This window comes from Equus przewalskii, chromosome 9 (genome assembly GCF_037783145.1).
Source record: "Equus przewalskii isolate Varuska chromosome 9, EquPr2, whole genome shotgun sequence".
Lineage (NCBI taxonomy): Eukaryota > Metazoa > Chordata > Mammalia > Perissodactyla > Equidae > Equus > Equus przewalskii.
In genome coordinates, this window is record NC_091839.1 from 4,634,032 (window position 1) to 4,659,364 (window position 25,333).

The 25,333-nt window shown below is 49.3% G+C and overlaps 1 protein-coding gene across 1 annotated transcript in view; it reads right to left on the reverse strand.

The window, feature by feature from the left end:
* PEPD (peptidase D) overlaps window positions 1-25,333 on the reverse strand; it is a 118,886-nt gene that overhangs the window by 64,068 nt on the left and 29,485 nt on the right. The window contains exons 7-9 of the mRNA XM_070632531.1: window positions 13,522-13,566; window positions 4,217-4,292; window positions 3,295-3,341 (exon numbers count right to left, since the gene is read on the reverse strand). Of these exons, the coding sequence (XP_070488632.1) occupies window positions 3,295-3,341; window positions 4,217-4,292; window positions 13,522-13,566 (168 nt within the window). The remainder of the gene's footprint in view (window positions 1-3,294; window positions 3,342-4,216; window positions 4,293-13,521; window positions 13,567-25,333) is intronic.

Here is a 25,333-nt window from a genome sequence, read left to right on the forward strand (position 1 = left end):
CTGCCTGGTTAAGAAGAGCATGGTGAAGTTCACAGTGGCACAAAGGTGGTTTCCTTCTCTCTCACATCCGTCCGTTTATCTCACCCACCCACACATATTTCCTGACACCAAGTGTGGGGTGGACACTGGATAAACAAGACGGGGGCTCCAAGAAGATGTCTCCAGGCCCCCGAGGACACAGACCACAAAATGCTGTCCCCGAGCTTCCTAGGGAGGGAGCGAGAGGTGGAGAAGCCATCCCACCTCACCGCTGCAGACGCCCCCAGGGGCTCTGGCCACTACTGGGAGTTGGGGTACCCTCCTCAAATCTGGCCAGGGACCACCCCCCCCAAGATGCAACAATGTCCCAGGACAATCATCTTCCCACCATCTTTGGGGGCAACACCATCTGCCCGGAAAGGTCACCCTACCTACCAGTCCTTCCGGAACACACACTGCCCCATGTTCTCGTCGCCCCTGCCTCAGCTTTTCCCTGGAGCAGTCCCCAACCCCATGCCCAGACTTCGGCCCAGGAAACCCCGTCCCTGCTGGCAGGGACCCATAGTTGCTCAGAAGAGGCAGCAGTGGAGCCAACCTGGGGAAGTGGGTAGAGGGGAGGGGAGCAGGTTGAAGACAAAGGGGAGATCTCAGAGCTCAGGCCGCAAGAGACCCTCCTTCAGACAACAGCAAATGCAACGTGGAGACTCCAAAGGCAAGGAGATCAACTCCAGAGAGGTGGTTTTAGACAACAGGGACTAAATACTGATAACATGAAGAAACTATCGTTAATTTGCTGAGATGCGCTAATGACATGGTGGTTATGTAAAGGAAAAAATTACCTTCATCAACTGAGACACCTACTGACATGAAATGACATGATGTCTGGGACTTGGTTTTAAACATTCCAACAAAACAAAACAAAAAACCCTGATGGGGACCTGGAGATTGATTATACTATCCACCCCTTTTTTTGGATATTTGAAATCTCCCATTAAAAGGAAAAGAAAGATCTGCATTCTTGGGGATGGGGGGCTGGGAGCTGGGGGAATTATTCCAAGGGCCCCGGCCCTGACCCAGAACTTACATGGGCCCGTCCAGGCAGCAGCAGAGTCAGGCTCTGGGACACGGGGCAGGAGGCAGCCTAGGCCCCTCCCAGGAGCCACCTTCGGAGCTGGACTCCCTGCAGCGTGGGTACAAGGCTGCCTGGGTGCAGCGGACAGAAGGGCCGAACACTGGGGCCAGCTCTTCCCGCTCCAATTCCTGCGTTACCTTTGTTTGAGGCATTGGCCGTGGGTCACGATGGGCCGATTCGGTTGGGAACAGGTTTCTGGAGCAGTGGCCATCTGACAGACCACTGCCCGACCCATCTCCCCAGGAGCCCAGCAGAACTGTCCTGTCCCAGAGCCTCAGAACACCAGGGCAGACATGGCGCTGCCACAGGAGGCCGCGGCTGGGCCCTCGGCACGCCACTCCCCAGCCTGCCCAGCCGCCCACCTGCGTCCTGGAGGCAGCACTGCTCCAGGCCCGCTCCGGCGCACGCCTGCAGGCCCTGGTGCCCCTCCTATGGCGCAGGTAAGAGGAGAAATACAGATGGTCCCGAGCAGGACTCCTGTTCGCTTGGACTCTGACCAAGCCACATGACAGTGAACACGAATGCCCACCCCGCCCTCAGCCCGCAACCACACGGCGGGCAGGCCGGTAAGGCTGGGAGCAGCCCGGAGCAGAGCAGGCCCTGAGGGCCCTGGGCGACTTGGGCCTGCAAGGTGGGGAAGGGGCCGCTGTGTCGAGCTCTCACAGGCCCCAGCAGGAAAGGACAGCCAGGAGGGGCAGGTAAGAGGTGACGCCGCACGCACAGCACTTCTGGCTCCCAGTGTGCGGGTTTTCCACGTGAAGCAGTTCTCTCCTCTGTGGACACCAACCGGGCGTCCTACAATTTAATTCTGACGCTAACGGCTGCAGCCAGTGCAGACCCACGGGTTAAGGGCTCAGTCCCACAACACTGTCCCCACTTCAGACACCAATCACAGGGCCTCCCATCAGTCACAAGGTCTGACTGACTGGCTATAAATTGGGGTTTCCCATGATGCCCCCTCGGGTTTGATAATTTGCTAGAACAGCTCACAGAACTCAGGAAAGCACTTTACTTACTCCTACCACTTTATTGTAAAGGATGCAACTCAGGAAGGACCAAATGGAAGAGATGCACGGGGCAAGGCATGGGGCAGAGGGTGCCGAACTTCCACGCCCTCTCCAGGCGCACCCCTCCCAGCACGTGAACCCGGAAGCTTCCATTACACAGGCAGGACTGATTCCACTCTGGGTCAGACCTCAACCTCCAGCCCCTCCCCTCTCCCTGGAGGCCCGGGATGGAACCAACAGTTCCAACCCTATAACCACTGGGGTGGTTCCTGGGCAACCAGCCCCAGCCTCCAAGAGTCCCCGAATTAGCATAAACGCAGGTTTGGTTGAAAGGGGCTTATTACAAATAACAAAAGACACTCCCCGCCCCCCCCCATCCCTGAGGGAATTCCTTGGATTTTGAGAAACTCTCTGCCAGGAACTGGGGGCAGAGACCAAATAGATATTTCTTATTATGTCACAGGGGTAGAAATGACAGCCTCTTCAGTGACCCCTCCCCAGGGGAGCTTCCAGGCGGTGAGGCCGCTCGTGGGAGACCCTGGAATGGGGGCCTCCTGCCCCTGGACATGGGTGGGTGCAAGCCACTGGGGCAGTCTGGCTCTGACCCAAGGGCTTCCTCAAGCCGTGGGCAGCAGCATGCTGAGCCTGGGTCCTGGCGTGGGGCTGAGGAGCCGGCCAGGCCACACCGTCATGGCTGCGTGCCAGGGAAGCACCCGGATGGGTGGCACTGGCTCTTGCAGGCCTAACTGGAGCTAAGCCCAAGCGTGGAGCTCTCCAGAACGCTTTACGAGCCACTTAACCATCCCGAGACCCAGTTGTCCAACCACAGGAGACATAATGGCAGTGTTTACACATAAAATCGGCAAGCTGTTTTACTAGAGGCTTTCAGAGTCACAAGAGCAGCTATTCGGTAAAGTTTCCCGCAAATTGCAGAAACGAAGTCTGAGAGTGGAATGATGGGGCACTAAACCACGCGGAAAAGTAATCAAAGACCATCACCGTCAAACACTCTGCCCAGAGCCAGGGAGCCGGCCAGAAAACCCCCTCCGCCCACGATGCCGAGGCCCCGCTCATAACCCCACTGAGCCTGCACCTGTCTCCGCGGAGCTTCATCTGGGAACGTAAATCACTGTTTCTCACATTTTAATCTGCACCCAGACAAACACGGCAGCTTACCTTTCCATCTCATATTCTTTCATTCCCACTTTTACAGCCTTCATTACCTGGAGGATAGACATTAAGCGAAGACATTTGTATTAAGGAGATAAGTAACAATGCCTTGTAAATAATGTATGGAACTTTTCCAAAAGAATCTCCTCTTTAAAAAAAAAATTGGTATGTGCACACAGTGGTGCAGAAATGTGACAAATTAGAACGTTTTTAAAGCTCCAAGAGCCAGGCAGTTTATTTACACCGCTCTGGAGCACTGGCGCTCAGAAGCCGACCAACACCCAGCAGGGCGGCAGGCCAGGGCGGGGAGACCCAGCAAAGGTGTGTGTGGCGCGTGCTCATGGCTCAGAAGGCTGCGACAACTGTCACTCAAAGGTCTCCTTTAACTTCATAAAACACAGACCAAATGAACTCATACGAGAGATTTTGTGGCCCAAACGACCCTTGTCTGTCTCCTGTCACAAAGCTGTGACCATCACCAAGCAGGCTCCGGGCTCCCCAGACACTCTGGATGCCCTTCAGGAAATGCACCTCCCTACATGGCTCCTCAGGTGAAGTGGACGGTGTGGGGAACACCCACATGGGGACGTTTTCAGAAAACAGACGACAGTGTGAAATGTGCCTGAATCACGGCTATGGACCAAAGATTCTCTGAAAGAAGCGGGGATGGCCGAGTGCCACTAAGCAGAGCTCTGTCCCCCTGAAGCGGCGACTTCTCTCTGGGAAAGTCCCTGAGGGGGGCCTCATAGTGAGGAACTGGGGCACAGCCTCTGCTGCCCCCGCCTGGCCCCATCACCTTGTCTCCAGCCTGATGTGACACTTCCTGCGTGCTGTGACGCTGGAGACAAGCGCCACCACAACCCTGCTCCCTGCTCTCTTGCCCGACCCAGCCAGAACGGCACATCCCACGCACCAGCACCCGGCTTACCTCCCGGTGGGCCTCGCTGGAGACCCTATTGGTGTAGCGCAAGACCTCCAGCTCCATGTCCGTCTTAAAGACCCGGCTTCAGAGATGAGAGAAAGAAAGTGCAAGTCAGTGACTTCCAGCAGGGGCTGGCAGGACCCCCGCAGCGAGACCTCGGGGCCCACCACACTGCCCAGCTTGGGAAGGAGCACAGGGCCAGGGTGGGCCCAGCCAGGTGCCGGTGTCGGGGTGCTGGCAGGGTAGGCCACCGAGCCTCAGGAGTGATAAGCTGCACTCAGCAGGCCCGTCCTGCCCTAATGCGGCCTCAGGTGTGCAGCTGTTTCCAGTCTCAAGATCTAGAAGCCACTCTGGTGCTGGAAGAAGCCAAGATTCTGCAGCCAGACACATCTTGCCTCACTGACACTATTTCCTCATCCTTCGAATGGGGGTACAATCTACATGGTGAGGCTGCTGGACCTGAAGCTTACGTGTGCTGACTCCAGGGCTCTGCGCAGTTGGCTGAAGAGCTCTCCCTTGTCCTCCCTGCCCCCACCTACCTGCCCAGGGACAGCCCAGGAACACCATGTGACTCAGGCCCCTGCCTGAGATGGGGTGGGGGTGGGGCTGGGGGGCGGGGATGGGACAGGACTACAAGGGATGGGAGGGACTGGATGGAGTGGGGAGGTCTGGCCACTTCCAGCCATGAGTGCAGGTATGAATGTGGAAACAGCTGGTCTGCAGAAATGCAGGAGAACAGGAGCAGACAAGAGAGACACAGCAATGAGAGGGGGGTTATGGGGGGCAGGCAGGCACAGCCAAGAGACTTTACTTCCTTTCCAGACTCAGTTGGGCCTCCTGCAACTGGACTCCGGGGGTGCCTGGGGTCCTCACAATAAACTCATGTTAATTTGCCTAAATTTGGTCAGGTTTCTGGTCTTTGTAATCAATCTCATCCCCAAGTAAGACTGACGTAGATAAACTACACAAATATGTTTTCTACCTCTACCTTCCAAACAAGCACCTCCAAGTCACGCATGTTTCAGTGGCAGCCAGGCCCAGTCATGAGGAGTGCAGAGTCCTCAGTGCATCCCTCACGGCCGGCTCTGTTCCCTTCACAGAAGGTGACCCACCTTCACCAAGGCTCCCCCAGGGCCGTCTCCCTTTCTCAAGATGAACACACTCAACCACCCTCGAGACCAGCAAAGCCGGAAGTCTGAGGATGGCAGACAGCGCCTGCCCCTCATGCACAGTGTGCCTCTCGTCCAGCCACTGTCCGTCCTCTGAAGCCTGCCATCCTCAGCAGCTCTCGGCTGAGACAGGCCAAGGACGGCAGGGAAGGCACCGCCACTGCCATCAGAGGCAGCAGACCCTCCGGACTTCACAGCAGCAGCCCGACCCAGCCACTGGCCCACATGGCCTCCACGCTGCCACCTGGCTGGGACGGCCAGCCACCTGTCACCAGGAAGTGAGGAAGGCATCTTGCAGCAGTGACGCCCTCCTAAGACCATAAACCTTCTGGGCAACGTGGAAGACAAACCCCAAGCCCCATGAGACTGTTTCCAAGTGAACGCCCCTTGTTTCTTGAGGCGGCAGACCCCGAAGCCTAAGAACTTGCTCTTTATCATCATAAGGGGGCCTCTGACTCCACAGCAGGGCGCTGGAGCAGTCCTACCTGGGGGACAGAAAGCTTGTTCCTCTGCCCTGGAGGATGAGGGTCAGAGCCAAGGGTGGGACTCATGAGCAGATCAGGCTCCTGAGGTCCAAATCCGCTCAGAGGGTAAGCTACCAGCCCCTGGTGCCTCATTCCCCACTGCGGCCATGCTCAGCACCAGCCCGAGGAACCGGTAAGCAGGGAGTGGGCCCCTCTGTTCTTGAATGTAGTGATGAGCAGGCGGGCGCCAGCCCAGGCTGCACCTACCTTAAGACCTTGGCCTCTCCATCCAGCTTAGATCCCTGGGCCACCCCTCCAGCCACCATTTTAGACTCCTAGGCCCTGTGCCCATCCATCCACATGGGCTTGGCCAAACCGCCATGAGGGACAAACCAGGGCCTGTGCCTGCTGTGTGTGCTCCTGGGCCCCGAGGGCTGTGGGGAAACCCCAAGGCTGGGCAGCCGGAACGACAAGCTCCTAGTCACCAGCCCAGCCCCGGCCTAGGCAGGACCCCAGTTCTGCCATGAGCTGCAGGGGGCTACTCTCAACTTCCCCCTTCCTAAGATCTCCTAGCGCCCCCTCCCCTTCTCAGCAGATAACAAACTCATCTCCTATTCACTGAGGACACAGAGGCCAACAGGTGGGCACAGTCTCGCCTCTTCACCAAATTTCCAAGCCTTCCCCTCCCCCCTCCCTGACTTACAAGGAAAGGGGTGCCATGCCCTCTTCCGATGAGGCTCAGCCCCAACACACACACCTGGGCTCAGATCCCAGCCCAACCTACTCCAGCCCCCGGCCCCTCTTACTGGAAGCTGTGTGAGCACTGGCTTAGCTCCTCCTCCTCCAGCCAAGCTCAACCTCGCACATTTCCAGACAGGAAACCCTAACAGTCCTCGCCTCCAGAGGAGGAAGAAGAGCAGCTTTCCCGTTTTACCTCGAACCTCTTCTCCATCTGCTCCTCTCCCCTCTCCCTTCTCCTCTTCTCCCTTCAGCCCCACCATTCTGCCAGCCGCCTTCTCAGCAACATGTGGAATAATGACCCCAGGCTGCCAAATCCAGGGGCATTCTGTGACCTCTCAGAGGAAGAGGCACAGTGACCCCTGCCCCCTCTGGCATGGCTCACTCACCTGCTCCCCCTCCTTCCTCTCCCTGAAAGGTCCTCCCCTCCCTGCCCCTCAGCTTTGCCCTGCACCTTCTCCCAACACCTCCACCTCTGGCACAGGCCGCCCAGCTGCACTTCCACTTGCAGGTCCCCCAGGCTCTTCTAACTCAGTGGGACAGAAATTCCCACCCGCCCACATGCCCCATCTTAAACCACAGCTCTGCCACTGCCCTGCTGCTTCCACAGAAATGGGCATCCTCCTGGACACCTCCTTCTCGCCTGCCCATCACTCCCACATCCAACCACTAACCAAGGGCTGCGATTCCACCCCCACAACCTCTCTCAGACCCTCTGTCCTCTCCATCCAGACCCTGCTCCCTCCAGCCTGGACAACCTCTCCTGCCTTGTCTGGCCTCCAAATCCCCAGCTCTGTGTGCTCCCCGATATGCTGAAATGCAAAGCTGATCATGCTTTCCCTTGCTTAAAGCCTTTTGGGGGCCTCTAGACGTCCTTGGGATGAAGTTAAAAGTCTACATGGTGATGCATGAGGCTCCCCAGGCCCCACCCTGCCTGTCTCCACCCCCTACCCGCACCCACCCCCACAGCCAACTCCTTTGCCGCCTGGAACTGGCTCCTGCCCTTTCATCCTGCAGCACCAGCTGAAAGGCACCTTTCTCAGCATGGGGGAGGGGCTCCCTCCATCCTCCCTCCCCCTCTCAGGTTAAGTCCCCTCTCCATGGTCCTGGGCAGGCTGTTGGAATCCTCAGTCAGCTATCACACTTGTCATTTTCACTCATGTCTCCTCCTAAGGCCCAGAGCCCTGGAGGGCAGGGTCCTACGCTGGAACAGTGCCCGACCCAGAGCACACACACAGCAACCACGGGTTAGAAATGGCATCGGGGCATTGCACCAATGCTGGAGACCACCTTGCTTCCAACAGGAGAGATAATGGCTCACTCCAGAAAGGAAAGGAGACCTCCTCTACTCCAGCCCGGGGAGTTCACCGGGTCAGCGTTGGATGTGGCTCAGCCTGGCATGGCCTGGGCAGGATGAGGGCACAGCCTCCCCAGGCTTCAGCAGCCCAGACTCCCACTGACTCGTCCCCAGCCACACAGGCAGCCCCAGGAACTGACGCCCAGGGGCCACCTCATGGGCTCTCCACAGGGCCCCCTCCTTGCAGCTAGAGCCCCTCCTTCTGGAGATGCGCTGGGAAGAGCAGGCCATCAGCCCCAGGAGAAAGGAGACTGGAGCCAAACCACACTCTCGTCCCAGCAGAGACGAAAAGCATGCTCAGCCATCGAGGCCCAGACTCAGGCTTTCTTTTCTGATTTGACTTTGGCGAAGATGACAAACTAGGCCTCTAGCTGGTTTACTCAGGACTCACATTTTCAGTCACATTAAAAAAAAAAAAAATCAAACTGAACCAGGGCAAATTATCCAAATTATCCCACAAAGGCCGTTCTCTGACAAAACCGGCCTGGCTGAGCACTGGCCTGGCCCAATTTAACCCAAGCTTTAAAGGCCCTAAAAATAGACGTCTGCCATGTGCTGGCTTACCCAGTTATCCACAGGGTACTCTCTCTGGCCCACGCACCAGGCCTGGCTCAGTTATCTCCATGACACAAGTGCCAGGACCTGTTTCTTAAGATTACTGCAGAAAATAAGAAGACCTCCCAGCATTCTGCACAGTTTCTCCCTGTCTTCAGGAAGAATTCACTGCCCTGAGTCTGATGAGGCTGTTTCCGTCACTCCTGACCACAAAAGGGCAAGGAGAGGAGGATTCTGCTGTGGTCCAGCCTCTGTAGGCCCAGAGGACCCTGGAGGGAGGGATGCTTAGTGTCACATCACCCCAGCCTTGTCTGGCTCGAGGATGTGTGGGGTGGTGGTTAAAAATATGATCTGCAAGGTTTCTATCCCCAGGAGAGGACGAAGGCCGCCTCCTCCATGAAGCATCGGAGGACCAGGGCTCAGGACAGGACAACGCTGATGCCACTTAAGAGGCCCGGGCAGAGGCAGCCCAGGCTCCTCGACCAGCAAGAGGAGGTGCCTGACGTGTGCGTGGGAGACTCAAGCACTGCATGGCCCCATGCAGGGTGCTGGGCTCACGGCCATGCCCACGGGCATCACCACATGGAGGGGCTGCTCACGGAGGAAGGCGGAACCACCAGTGGGGGGGTGGGAGGGCCTCTCTACGCCTGGCCCAGAGTCCCCTGCTACGGGCTGGAAAGGACAAGAACTGGACTAGGGTGAGATTCATTTGTGCAATCTTTTTTTCTTCTCCTTAAATATTCACAGGTCACAAAACTGCCTCTGAGTTATAAACCCAGGATTAAGACATCAATTAACTGAGGTCTGGATGCTCCACTGATTAAAACAGTAGCAAGACAGGATGGAGCATTTCCAAGATCAGTCTCTAAGCATCCAAATCCCACAGCGTTGAGTAAAACCCATCAGAAGGGGCAGGAATTCCACCTCTCCCGGAGACGAATGTGTAAGGGATGGTTCCGTGGGAGCAGGCGGGCAAGAATTCAACACCACAGGACTCCCAGGACCATTCCTTCCACACCCCACAACCCAGGGCTGCACAGGATAAACATCCCAGAACAGGAGGGCAGAAAAGGAGCCAGGTGGAATTATATTTCCCCAGGAGACTCGAATAATAAGTGCTCTTGAAGAAACCAGAGCCATGACGAAATGAGGGCTTGGCTCAGCTGTGCGGGAGCGTGCCTGAGACCTAACGGGCGCCAGTAGACACGGGCCACGTGTGGGGAGCCACAGGAGGGCCCCCTCCACACCCCGGACCAGGGCCTGGCCGCACCCTTCTCTCTGCCCGATGCTCCCACGTCCTGTCTCCCGCCTTCTGACACACAGGAGGTCAAGTTCTCACTCTGCCCTAGGATCCCCACTTTCCCCTTGGCTTTCTATGAACTACAGGTGAAATGCCGATTGATCAGGAGACAAAGACAGCAACCCTAGTGGAATACTGTTCACATGCACACCAAGAATCTAGGTCATCATCTACGTACCTTTTCTAATTTGGGACACATTACTCAGGATGTAGGATGCTGGTGTGCTTCTGCCCCTGACCATCCACACCTCACTACCTCCCGTGCACAGAAACACCAGGAGTAGAAATAGATGTGTTACCCGACTGCCTGATTAACAGATGCAGGACACCTTCGCTTGGTGCAATTAACAGTTCTAAAACCGGCCTATGACTCAATTTCAGAGTCTCACTTAAAACCCAAGAAGGCGCACAGCAATTGCCGACACGCTTGCTCTTGTGTGACGCTTTCAGAGGCACTTAGCTAAAATCCAAAGCATCAAGCTATCAGACAGGACAAAAGCGTCTCCTTTTATTCCTACCCTACCTTCAGATCCATTCAATCATCTGCAGACTGGGAAAGCAGCACCACAAGCCTAAATCACAAAGTGCAACGCCAGCTCTTATTAAGTTTCAACTTTTGACCTCCACATTCAAACCGCAACGCCCAGCACAAGAAAAGAAATTATCGGTTATGATCTCATGTGTGCGGGGAAGAGTATGATTATGGAAGAATTTACAGGAAATCAAAAAGGCACTGTTGAGAGAATGGAAAACAATAAAGCAGTCACAGAAAGGAAATGAATGACACCCAAACCAAAATGAGAAATGAAGCTTGCCTGTGCTCGGAGAGGATGCTCATGCCTCCCAGTCAGACAGGCTCGGGAGGACACCCAAGTCCCCACCCAGATGCTAATAGGGAGCTGGGGTGCCTGTCGGGGGCAGGGCATGTGCTGGAGGAAGCTTAGCTGCTCGGCCCCCAGCACCCAGCCCATGCACCCTGGCCTCACACAAGCCCCGTTTGGGGGCTCCAGCACCCCTGCATGTCCAGTGGCCAGGAGTGAACTGAGAGAAGGCTGACACCCAGGCAGGCCCCCACCCTCCAGGATCCTCCTTGGAGCCACGAGGGGCAGCACAAAATTCACTTCTACTCTGCAGGTGAGAAAACAGGCTCAGCTGTGCAGACTGAATATTTGTCTCCCTCCAAATTGATACGTTGGAATCTAATCCCCAGTGTGCTGGTGTTACGAGGTGGACCTTTGGGAGGTGCTTGGGTCATGAGGGCAGAGCTCTCACGAACAGGACTGGAACTCTTGTAAAAGAGGCCCCAGAGAGCTCCCTGCCCCTTCTGCCAAGTGAGGACACAGCGCGAAGAAATAAAATCCTGTGGTCCAGAAGCCGCCCAGCCTACGGTGATTGGTAGGGCAGCCCGAACGGGCTGAGATGCTCAGTGAATCTCAGGTCCACACTGTGAGTGACTGTTTTACAGATGAAGAAGCTGAGCCTCAGAGAAGTTAAATGACTTCCCAAGGGGCAGGCTGGGGTTGGAATTTGGATAGGGCTGAGTGGATGGCTCTTCCATTACCCCAGGCAACTCCTCTCTATGAGGCCGAGAGAGAGGGGATGAGAAAAGTATTTAGACACAGGCGCCCAAAGCTGCCCCGACGAGTCGTAACATCACGTCAGGGAAAGCTCCCCCGTCTCGTAACTGGGGGACCTGCTGCCATTCCACCCAGAACACTTCCTCCAGTTAGTCCAGCAGGGCGGTGATCAGGGCTCCCACAGGTCTCACCGAGAATGACTGCAGTCACCAGAGGCCAGAACCCACGCGATTAAAACACACCCCCGCGGCAGTAAGGACAATGTGACATTTCTGAAATAGTTCTACTGCCATCAAATGCCAAATAAGTCCTTTTGGCTGCTCAGTTTAATAGAGTTGAGAAGTATTCTTATGAGCGCAGATCCACCTCGCAGCCTTGGAAATGTCACTAGAATTGGAGCGCGCTTGTTCCGAAGTGACAAACTAACGACTTATCCCCTGGGAGACGCCGGGGCGCACACCAGCCATGGTCTCCAGAACATGCGAACCGTAAGCGACCAGGAGGGAACGGCACCTGCAAGGCATACGTGGACGTGGGCCTGTTCCTGAGCATCCAGGATTTATTCTGACAACTAGGAGTACAGACGGGCTAGGCATTTGTTACTTCATAAAAACAAGCAGCAGCAGCTGTGAACTGGAAGGACACAGGCCTCCAGCCTCACAGAGTGTGTGGCCATGCCGGGCACTGGGCCAGGTTGCCCAAAGAGCCAGGCTGGCCGGCCTGCCCACCAGCTACCCTAATGGTCAGTGTCGATGCCTGTCGACAGCCCTCAGGTTATCACCTCTGGCCCAGCCTCTTTGACTGACACCTGCCTCAAACTCAACTTAGCCCAAACAAGTCCCCCAATCTGCCACAGCACCTGCCTCTCCCAGCCGTCCCCATGTTGGTAACACACCACCCAGCTGCTCAGGATAAAAATCCAGAGTCACCTTCAACTCCACCCTCCACTCGGCCATCACAGCGGGTTCCTCCCAGGAGCACCTCCCCTGACTGCCGCTTACTCTCAGTTCTGTCACACCATGCCACCTGGACCCTGCAGCAGCCTAACTGGCAACCTGTTCCCCCTCTTGCTCTACAACTGAGTCTCCAGCCTAAGGCCAACATGGCTTTTAAACACGCAAACCTGATCCTACCATTCTCCTGCTTAAATCCTTCAAAGGTTTCCCATGGTTCCCATTTCTCTCAAGCTGATCCCACGTTGACTTAGCCTGTCTCTCCCATGGCCCTCAGGCGCCGCTTCCCCAGGGTGTGGCGCTACTGCGGCTATACAAAGCCACCACCCTTTCTCTTGTCTCCCCAGCCTCTGAACAAGTGGTCCCTCGGTCTGGATCATTCTCTCTTCTTCCCCACTCTGCGCTTCTTTCAGCCTCACCAGCAGACTCATATTGTCCTTCCAGTCACAGTGTTCCTAAGCTCCAAGCCTACGTGAGTGAGATCTCCCAACCAGACAGGGACACTTCACCAAGTGGCCTTAGGCTCAGAGGTGAGGAGTCCACACACCTCCCAGTCAGGGGATGATGTGGCACAGGCCCTGCCTCACCTCCCTTCTACATTCAGAATAAGTGCAGCAAATAAAAAATGTCCTGGTGGTATCCAAGAGCAACTTGACAGCTCAGGGAAAAAGTAGTGGCCCATTCGAGTTGGGGGGCCACTTCCAGGGTGCACAGAGGCGGTGCCCGACCTGAGAAAGCCGGCTGTGCTCAGGCAGGGGCTGCTCGCATCAGCAAGGGGAGAAAGCAGGCAACAGAAGAACACGCGCAACGTGATGCCCACTAGTCAAGTCCCATGCGTGATTCGTGAAAAACAGGTTTACCCTTCCAGTAATAGGATTATGTATGATGTTTATTTTTACTCTCTTCACTATCCACTTTAACTGAGCTATATGAATTTGGCTTACTCATGGTAGGATTTTTTAAAAGACTCCTAAATAAAGGAAAAGAAAAGAGAAATTTAAGTGATTCATGCCCTTTTGGAAAAACAGACCAACTGACAAACAAAAAACAAACAAAACAGAAGAGGCTGAGAGAAGAGGTTCTGGGGACCACCTTGTCTGAGGGGCTTGCTGAGAAGAAGGGGGCAGGAACAGCAGGATCTCTGACCTCCCTGAGCTGAGCACAATCAACAGCCAAGGGGACCACAGGCCATACTCACCACTCCACAATCTCTGGATGAAGAATGGTGTTGTTGACATTGAACCTAGAGAGAGAAAACAAATCAAGCCCATTAGTTCAATGGTCTCTTATCCCCCAGCAAGAAATACCTAGTCAAGACACGCCAAGAGAGGGGCTTAACCAGAGAATATCCTCAACTTTAGCCTCATGAGTCCCTGGCCCACAGAAGGCCCCCTGTTCACTTCCTGCAGCAGACTTGTCAGCCTGGGCCATGTCCTCTGAGCGCAGTCAGTTGGAGAACAAGCTGCTTGGCTGCAAAACCCCACCTCCACCCTTGCTAGGCAGACAGCAGAGTCTCTTCCATCAAGTGTACCAACATATATATAAGGGGAGTCCCAGAAGAAACGCAGAGAGACAAAGGAGCAGAGGAATACGTGAAAAAACTGGCCGAAAAGTATACCAACTTAATGAAAAAGATTCACCTATACATTCATAAAGCTCAATGAGCTCCGAGTAGGATAAATTCAAAGAGAATCCACATCTAGACATATCATAATCAAACTGTCAAAAGACAAGGAGAAAATCCTGAAAGCAGCAAAAGAAATTCATCAGATACAAGGGATCCTCAATAAGATTAATGGCTGAATTCTCCTCAGAAACTACAGAGGCCAGAAGGCAGTGGGATAATGTATTCAAAGCACTAAAAGAAAAAAATCTGTCAACTGAGATTGTATATCCAGCAAAGCGATGCTTCAAAAATGAAAGAGAAATTAAAACAATCCCAGATAAACAAAAACTGAGAGAATTCATCACAAGAAGACCTATCCTACAATCCTATGAGAAATACTAAAGGGACTCTTTCAGGCTGTAGTGAAAGGACACTGGAGAGTAACTCATATCCACATGAAGAAAAAGGGCACTGGTAAAGGTGACCACATGGGTAACTATGAAGACCGTGTAAATGTATTTTTTGTTTGTAACTCCTTTTTTCCCCCAATCTGACTTGAAAGACACCTGCATAAAGCATTAATTGTAAATCTGTGTTGATCAGCACAAAATGTATAAAGCTGCGATCTGTATATAACAACAGCACAAAGGAGGGGGGGAATAGAGCCACATAGGAGCAAAATCTTTGTATATTATTGAAGTCAAGTTGATACTAATGCAAACTAGATTGTTACAAGTTGAAGAGGTCATCTGTAATCCCCTGGGTAACCACTAAGAAAATGAATAAAGCATATAGAAAATGAAGTGAGGAACAATCAAAACTGCCTGCTACACAAAAAATCAACTAAATACAAAAGAAGGTGGTAATGGAGAAACTGAGGAACTAAAGCACTATAACAAACAAAATGGCGGGAGGAAGTCCTTGCTTATCAGTAATTACTTTAGATGTAAATGGATTAGATTCTCTAATTAAAAGGAAGAGATTAGCACAATGGATGAAAAAAAATATGACCCAACTATATGCTCTAAAGAGACACATTTTAGATTCAAAGTCACAAATAAGTTGAAAGTGAAAAGATGGGGAAAGATATATGATGCAAACAGAAACCAAAAGGGAGCTAGAATAGCTCTCATAACATCAGACAAAATAAAACTTAAGATAAAAAGTTTTACTAAAGACAAAGAAAGACATTTTCTATTGATAAAAGGATCAATTTGGGAAGAAGATAGAATAATCATAAACATAGCACCAAACAACAGAGCCCCAAGATATACAAATCAAAAACTGACAGAATTGGAGAAGAAATGGACAATTCAACAACAATAGTTGGAGACTTCAATACTCCACTTGTAGTAATGGATAGAACAACCAGATGGAAAATCAACAAGGAAACAGAAGGCTCGAACAACACTATAACCAACTAGACCTAACACACATCTCTAGAATACGCCACTCAGCAACAGCAGAACACCCATTTTCTCAAGTGCACATGGAACATTCTCCAGAACAGACCATATGTTAGGCCAAAAACAAGCCCCAATAAATTTAAAAGACTTATAATCTCAGTAAGTATGTCCTCTGACCACTGTGGAATGAAATTAGAAATCAATAACAAAAGAAAAACAGGAAAATTCACAAATATGTGGAAATTAAGTAATGGACCCTTAAATAACCAATGCATCAATGAAGAAATCACAAGGGAAGCTAAAAATACTCTGAGATGAATGGAAACAAAAACACAACATACCAAAACTTAGGATGCAGCTAAAGCAGTGCTTATAGGGAAATTTATAGCTGAAAATGCCTATATTAAAAAAGAAGAAAGCTATTTCAAATCAATGACTTAGCCTCCTACCTTAAGAAACTAGAAAAAGAAAAGCAAACTAAACCCAAGGAAAGTAGAAGGAACAAAATAATAAAGATCAGAACAGAAACAAATGAAACAGACAAGAGAAAAACAATAGAGAAAATCAACAAAATCAAAACTTGGTTCTTTGAAAAGATCAACAAAACTGACAAAGCTTTACCTAGACGAACCAAGAAACAAAGAGCAGGCTCAAATTACTTAAATCAGCAGTGAAAGAGGGGACATTACTACTGACTTAACAGAAACAGAAACAATTGTAAGGGGCTATGACGAACAGCTGTATGGCAACAAATTAGATACGCAAGATGAAATGGACAAATTCCTAAAGACACAAACTACCAAAACTGACACGAGAAATAAAAAATCTGAGCAGACCTATAACAAGTAAAGAGGCTGAATCAGTAATCAAAAACTTCTCACAAAGAAAAGCCCAAGACCAAATGTCTTCAGTGGTTAATTCTACCAAATGTTTAAAGAAGAATTAACACAAATCCTTCATAAACTCTTACAAAAGGTAGAAGAGGAAGGAACACTTTCTAACTCATTCTATGATGTTCCTATTACCCTGATACCTAAAGCAGACAAAGACATCACAAGAAAACTGCAACAAAAATCTCTAATGAACACAGACACAAAACAATCTTCAACAAAATACTAGCAAACAGAATCCATCAACATATAAAAAGGATACACACACCACGACCAAGTGGGATTTATCCCAGGAATATAAAGTTACTTCAACATACAAAAATAATCAATGTAATATACCATATTAATAGAATATAGGACAAAACCATATAGATGTAGAAAAAGCATCTTACAAAACCCAACACCTTTTCATGATAAAAAACTCAATGAACTAGGAGGAGAAGGGAACTTCCTCAACCTGATAAAGGGTATCTACAAAAAACCCATAACTAACGTCATACTAATGGTCAAAGGCTAAGAGCTTTCTCCTAAGATGAGGAACAAGGCAAGGATGTCGTCTCTCTCCACTTCTATTCAACATTGTACTAGAGGGTCTAGCCAGAGCAATCAGCCAAGAAAAAGAAATACAAGGCATCCACATTGGAAGTGAAGAAGCAAAAAAACCAATCTTTGTTTTCAGATGACATGATCTTGTAGAAAATCTGTAAGCAATCCACAGGAAAAAAACTATTAGAGCTGGTAAACAAGTTTAGCAAGTTCACAGGACATATGATCAACATACAAAAATCAATTCCATTTCTATACACTAGCAATAAACAATCCGGAAATAAAATTAAGAAAATTCCATTTACAATAGCATCAAAAAGAATAAAATACTTAGGAATACATTTAACAAAAGAAGTTCAAGAATTATACACTGAAGATTACAAAACATCACCTAAAAAAAAATCAAGAAGATCTACATAAGAGGAAAAATATCCCATGTTCATGGACTAAAAGACAATATTGTTAGGATGAGAATACTCCCCAAATTGATCTACAGATTTTTTTTTAAAGATTTTATTTTTCCTTTTTCTCCCCAAAGCCCCCCAGTACATAGTTGTGTATTCTTCGTTGTGGGTCCTTCTAGTTGTGGCATGCAGGATACCGCCTCAGCATGGCTTGATGAGCGGTGCCATGTCCGCGCCCAGGATCCAAACCAGCGAAACCCTCGGCCGCCGAAACAGAGCACGTGAACTTAACCACTCGGCCATGGGGCCGGCCCCTGATCTACAGATTTAATGCAATTTCTTTCTATCAAAACCCTAGCTGGCTTCTTTACAGAAATTGACAAGTTGATCCCAACATTTATACAGAAATTCAAAGGACTGAGAATAGCCAAAACAATCTTGAAAAAGAGAAACAAAGTTGGAGGACTGACATTATCTACTTTAAAAATTTCGTATACAGCTACAGTCATAAGACAGTGTGGTACTGGCATAAGAGTAAACATATAGATAAATGGAATAAAATTAAGAGTCCAAAAATAAATGCAACATTTATGGTCAATTAACTTTTTTTACTGTGGTAAAATACACATAACACAAAAATTTGCCATTATCTTTTTTTTTTTTTGCTGAGGAAGATACACCCTGAGCTAATATCTATTGCCAATCTTCCTCTTTTTGCTGAGGAAGATTTACTCTGAGCTAATATCTGTTGCCAATCTTCCTCTTTTTGTATGTGAGCTGCTGCGACAGCATGGCCACTGACAGATGAGTGGTGTAGGTCCATGCCTGGGAACTGAACCCAGGTCACCAAAGCGGAGTGTGCAGAACTTAACCACTAGGCAACCAGGGCTGGCCCCATTTTAACCATTTTTAAGCATACAGCTCAGTAGCATTAAGTACATTTACACTGTTGTGCAACCGACAGCATTACCTGTCTCCATAACATTCTATCTCACACTGAAACTCACACCCGTTAAACAATAACTCCCGTTCCTGCCTCTTCTCAGCCACTAGTAACACTGTTCTGTTCTATGCCTCTGTGAATTTTACCACTTTATTTTAGGTGTCACATACAAGTAGAATTATACAATATTTGTCCTTGATCAACTGACTTTTGACAAAGGTGCCAAGAAAATGCAACAGGGAAAAAGATAGTCTTTTCAACAAACGTGCTGAAACAACTGGATATCCACATGGAAAAGAATGGAGTTGGGTCTCCACCTAACACCAAATAGAAAAATTAACTCAAACTAGATCAAAGACCCAAATCTAAGAGCTAAAACTATAAAACTCTTAGAAAACATGAGTGTAAATCTTTATGGCCTTGGAACAAGCGATGATTTCCTAGATAATGACACCTAAAGCACAAGAAACCAAAGAAAAATCGACTGGACTTCATCAAAATTAAAAACTCTTGGCTATCAAAGGATACTTCAAGAAAGTGAAAGGAGCTGAGGGCATAGAATGGAGAAAAGAAAGTCTTTTCAACAAATGGTGCTGGGAAAACTGGAAAGCCACATGTAAAAGAATGAAAATCGACCATTCTTTTTCACCATTCACCAAAATAAACTCAAAATGGATCAAAGACCTAAAGGTGAGACCTGAAACCATAAGCCTTCTAAAAGAAAATGTAGGCAGTACACTCGCTGACATCAGTATTAAAAGAATCTTTTCAGACACCATGTCTTCTCAGACAAGGGAAACAATAGAAAGAATAAACAAATGGGACTTCATCAGACTAAAGAGCTCCTTCAAGGCAAAGGAAAACAGGATTGAAACAAAAAAACAACCCACTAACTGGGAAAAAATATTTGCAAGTCATACATCCAACAAAGGCTTAATATCCATAATATATAAAGAGCTCACACAACTCAACAATAAGAAATCAAACAACCTGATCAAAAAATGGGTAGGAGACATGAACAGACATTTCTCTAAAGAAGATATACGGATGGCCAATAGGCACATGAAAAGATGTTCATCATCACTGATCATCAGGGAAATGCAAATCAAAACTACACTAAGATATCACCTTACACCCATTAGAATGACAAAAATAACTAAAACAAATAGTAACAAATGTTGGAGAGGTTGTGGAGAAAACGGAACCCTCATACACTGCTAGAGGGAATGCAAACTGGTGCAGCCACTGTGGAAAACAGTATGGAGATTCCTCAAAAAATTAAAAATTGAACTACCATACAATCCAGCTATCCCACTACTGGGTATCTATTCAAGAGCTTGAAGTCAGCAATTCCAAAAGTCCCAGGCACCCCAATGTTCATTGCAGCATTATTTACAATAGCCAAGACGTGGAAGCAACCTAAGTGCCCATCAATAGATGATTGGATAAAGAAGATGTGGTACATACATACAATGGAATACTACTCAGCCATAAAAAAGAACAAAATCGTCCCATTTGCAACAACATGGATGGACCTTGAGGGAATTATGTTAAGTGAAATAAGCCAGATAGAGAGGGACAATCTCTGTATGACTCCATGCATATGAGGAATTTAAAAATGTAGACAAAGAGAACAGATTAGTGGCTACCAGGGGAAAGCTGGGGTGGAAGGTGGGCACAAAGGGTGAAGGGGTGCACCTACAACACGAATGACAAACATTAATGTACAAGTGAAATTTCACAAGATTGTAACCTATCATTAACTCAATAAAAATTAGATTAAAAATAAAAAAAGAGGGGGGCCGGCCCGGCGGCACAGTGGTTAAGTTCACACACTCCGCTTCTCAGCCACCTGGAGTTCACTGGTTCAGATCCCGGGTGTGGACACGGCACTGCTTGGCACACCATGCTGTGGTAGGCGTCCCACATATAAAGTAGAGGAACATGGGCACGGATGTTAGCTCAGGGCCAGTCTTCCTCAGCAAAAAGAGGAGAACTGGCAGTAGCTAGCTCAGGGCTAATCTTCCTCAAAAGATAAATAAATAAATAAATAATAAAAAATAAGAAAAACAAAGTGAAAGTGAAAAGACAACTCACAGAATGGAAGAAAACTTCTGCCAACTATACAGGTCTAGTATCCAGACTATATAAAGAACTCACATCACAACAATAAAGACACAAATAACCCAATTTAAAAATGGACAGAGGAGGGGCCAGCCTGGTGGCGCAGCAGTTAAGTTTGCACGCTCTGCTTTGGTGGCCTGGCATTCACTGGTTCAGATCCTAGGTAGACCTACCTAGGCTAGACCTACGCACCACTTATCAAGCCATGCTATGGTGGCATCCCACATATAAAATAGAGGAAGATGGGCACAGATGTTAGCTCAGGGCCAATCTTCCTCAAAAAAAAGAAAATAAACAAGAAAACGATCTGAACAGTCATTTCTCCAAAGGAGATACACAAATGGCAGATAACCACAAGGAAAATGTTCTACATCATCAGCCATCAGGAAAATGCAAATAAAAATCACAAGGAGATACTACTTCACAGCCCTCGGATGGCTATAATAAAAATGACAGAAAAGGGAGCTCCTCTCTACTTGCTAGAAGGGATGTTGCCCGATTCATGAATCATTTAACGAGCCAAGTAGATCCTTAAAAAAAAAAAAGGTAACGACAGGCGTTGGCAAGGATGTGGAGAAACTGGAACCCTCATACTTCGCTGGTGGGAATGTAAACTAGTGCAGCCACTCTGGAAAATAGTTGACAGTTCCTCAAAAAGTTTAACACAGAGTTTCCGTGTGACCCAGAAATTCCATTCCTAGGTGTATACTCAAGGGAACTGAGAGCCTATGTTCACACAAAAACACTGACATCAATGTCCATGGCAGCATTATTCAAACAGCTAAAAGGTGGAAGCAACCCAAGTGCCCATCAACTGATGAATGAACAAACATAGTGTGGCATATATCCAGAGACTGGAATATTTTTCAGCCATAAACATAAGCAAAGTACACATTTATGCTACAACACGGAGGAATTCTGAAAACACGCTAAGTGAACAACGCCAGATAAAAAGACCACACATTGCGTGCTTCCACTTACACCAAACGCTAGAGCGGGCAAATCCAGAAAGACAGAAAGCAGATTATGGTGGCCAGGGCCAGGGCAATGGGAGTGACTGCTGATGGGTACAGGTTTCTTTCTGGGTGATGAAAATATTCTAAAATGGATTGTGATGATGCTTGCACAAATCTGTAAACATACAAAAAACACTTAGCTGTACAGTTTAAGGGGGTCAGTTGCAAGGTATGTGAATTATATCCCAATAAAGCTGTTTTTAAAAACTTATTGAATTATGCACATAATGAATTTTATTATCTGTAAATTTTAGTCCAATAAAGTTGATTTATAAAAATTGACAGCATGAAAAGGAGAAATAGATAAAGCCACAAAAATAGTTTGAGATTCTCACATACCTCTTGTGGTGACAGAACAGGCTAACAGAGAAATCAGGAAAGATGCAGAAGACGCGAACAATACAGTGAACCACCTTGACTCAGTGGACGCAGGCAGAACACTGCAGCCAACAACGGCAGGATCCACGCTGCCTTCAAGTACGCACGAAACACACATAATGATCACAGGCTGGACGTTTCAATAAATTTCAAAGGGTTGAAATACAGAGAATGTTCCCTGATTACACTAGACGTAAACAAGAAATCAGTAACAGAAAGAAAACTATAAAATCCAAAATTGTTTGGAAATTAAGCAACAGACTTCTAAATATCCACTGTTAAAGAAAAAATAATTAAATTAGAAAATAAAAACATGAGGGGCTGGCCCCGTGGCCGAATGGTTAAGTTCGCGCGCTCCGCTGCAGGTGGCCCAGTGTTTTGTTGGTTCGAATCCTGGGCGCGGACATGGCCCTGCTCATCAAACCACGCTGAGGCAGTGTCCCACATGCCACAACTAGAAGGACCCACAACGAAGAATATACAACTATGTACTGGGGGGCTTTGGGGAGAAAAAGGAAAAAAATAAAATCTTTAAAAAAAAAAAGAAAAGAAAAACACGAAATGATCATCACCAGTGAAATGCAGTTAAAGCAATGCTTAGAAGAAAACTTACAGCTCTAAATGTATATAGTAGAAAAGAGCAGCACTGAAAATCAATGATCTAAGCTTCTATCCTCAAAATGCCCCTTTCTTCTTTCTCAAGAACCTAGAGAAAGAATAAATAAAGCCTAGAGAAATTAGAAGGGTATTTAAAAGAGCAGAAATCGATGAAATAGAAAGCAAACATACAATGGAGGAGAATCTACAAAGCCAACAGTTGTTCTTTGATTAGATGAACATAATTGAAAAGGGGACTCCAGGAGACAAAAGGCTCAGGCTGGGCCACGTCCCTGACACTCTTGTGTTACATGTGACCCAGAGCTCAGGTTATCGGTGAGAGAGCTGGGGCAGCACGACACGGCCCAGCATGAAGCACAGGCCTCAGCAGAGAAGCCCCGGCAGCCTTCAACCCTCTGGACTCTAAGCCCTGTGCCGTCTCAGGTCAGGACGTTACACACAGTGCACGAGGCTTGCGACCAACCAGGGACTCTCCATGGTGTTTGGAAACCCCTATCTAATGCACCCCCACTCCTGACTGGAGGAGGGACAGGGAGGGGAGAGAAGACAGAGGCGGCGTTAGCAAGCTGAGCGAACCCCAGATCACCAAAGCTCGCGGGATTCCTAACTAAACAAACGAGACTACTTAATTCAAAGTCAACTGAGATGTTGCAGCATCGAAGATGTACTTGTGAAAAATATCAGAGACCAGACAGCCAACGAGCTTCCGCGTGGGGGACAGGCAGCAGATGACACAAATCAAGATGACAACACAGACTGTCTCTCGTTCCGCCAAATGTCACTTTGACGTTAGGAAATGCAACGGCCTATCTCCTAGGCAGCCGAACACGCCAGTAAACTTTCACTTTACACAATGTACGTATGAATACACACATGCACCCACGCATGCACGAGCAGCAAAATGACCCAGCACACAGACACAGATGAGAAATACACAGACACACACAGGCAGGCACACACTTAGAAAAGAGGCACACACACACAGACGTGTGTACAACAGAACACACTCAGAAACAAAACAGATGCACACAGATGTGTATTCACAGACACACACATACACACAAAAACACAGTCAGACACACATAACTCAGCGACATGTAGACGCACACAGACATACAAACACACCCAGACAGGCATACACTTAGACTAACACACAAAGATCCACAACCAAATATACACACGTACAGAAAGACAAAGACGCACACAAATGCACACTCAGACACAAAAACACTCAGAGAAACACACTCAGACACACACAGAAGCATCCAAAAGACATTCCCCACGTGGACAAGATTTAACTCAAGGTAATGAAATTTGGATATTCCTTGCTTTCACCTCTGTGCTGCTGTTCTCTACAACGAGCGTGTAATAAGTGTATGACAATACAGCCCACCAGAGCCTGTGAGGGTGGGGAGCGTCCTGAAAGCAGAGGATGGTTCCCCGGTGGGCTCCACCTGCGGGCTGGCGGATGAAAGGTGAGTAGTGTGGGCTCACCCATCCCCCGCCCTGCCCCACCCCGCCCCCGGCCTCTTCCCTGCAGGTTCTCACCCACAGAGGGAGGTGAGGCTGGCCCTTCGGGGGGGCTGGGGCAGTTCCTGTCCCTTCAGGAACCCTTGCTCGTGAAGATTCCATGGGCCACAATTAGAAGTTCAACCCTAAATATTAACTTGATACCTAAGTTAACACTAACCAGAAAGCCCTGGTCCCCACACCACAGACTGGCATTCTGTTGTAATCATCAGGTTTTAATAATGTCCCTCTACTTACTGGGTTTAAAAATTCACATCTATGAATATTAATATTTTTGCATTAATAATCCCCAAATTCAGCAATTTCATATTTAACTGCTTATTTAAATGGAATTAATATGTAACCAATTGTCTTCAAATATGCAAGGCAATTTAAGTAAATGCCAAAAGATAAGAAATACGCTTATTCTGAATAACCAGCTGACGTAGAAGATCGACCATATTTCTCTGTCAGAAGTCATGGAACACAGCCCTCTGTACTCCCTGCCCCCCACCCCCCAGGGCCCTGGGCACAGACTCCACCCGCCTTGGAGGGAACTGTCTCAGGCCAGGAAGCTACCCCCATAGGCCACTTGGCCCCCCACAGACCAGCTCTTTCCCTTCATGGTCAGTCTCTCTCTCTCAGGAAAATCTGTTCGACCTCCTCAGATGCTAACAAAGATTTACCGTGTCTGACTTTGGTCCCAGGCTGCAGGAACCAACTGCTCCAGGCAGCGGTGATGCCCACCGCCCGCAGGCAGACGCCTCGCGTCCTCTTTAGGGTGGAGCTAGCCTCATCGCAGCCTCGCTTAGCCCCAGCCCCAGCCCACCCCGGCCAAGCCTCCCCAGGACGTGGCAATGCACACCTGACCCTGTCCTCTGGCCAGAGACCACGGGCAGGCCTGCTGATTCCACACCTTCCCTGCGGGGTGCCTTGCTACAATCCCGCCAAACATGGAGCTGTGGTCACAGCCCAAACTCAACACGAGGCCCAACGCCCTGTCCCCACTTGCGCCCTTCACCCCATCATCATCACACCCATGATTCCCCAGGGAGGGTGAGGCCACAACCCTTGGTGAGCCCAGGGGCCCCAGACCATGGGACATCCCAGTGCATGTCTACCACCCCCACCCGGCCTCTGCCTCCCTGTTCCCTCTGCTCCGGGTCCTTTACTGTCCCCACCATTGTGAGACCTGGCACACTCCCTGCCGTGGGCAGCAGGCGGCCTGGTGCTGCTCTGGGAAGGCTGAGGTCTCCCAGCACCAAACCCACAGCCCCACCAAGGCAACAGACCTGAGGCAGCCACCCCAAGGAACCACACCTGGAGAGGTCACAGGCCAGCTGCCCAGCTGGACAGGGCCTGGAGGCTCTGGCACAGGAGCACAGATGAGGCCACTGTTCTACCACAAGCTGCATCCCCGCCAGGCCAAGGATAAAGGCGGCCTGGGAGGGCCCATCGGGACAAACGCAGAGTCCAAACCTGAACTTCTGCCAACGTGGGTCAGTCATGGATCCAAGACGGGAGGGGTTTCAGAGAAGCTGAAAGTGTCAAAAACACAGATTCCAGGAGG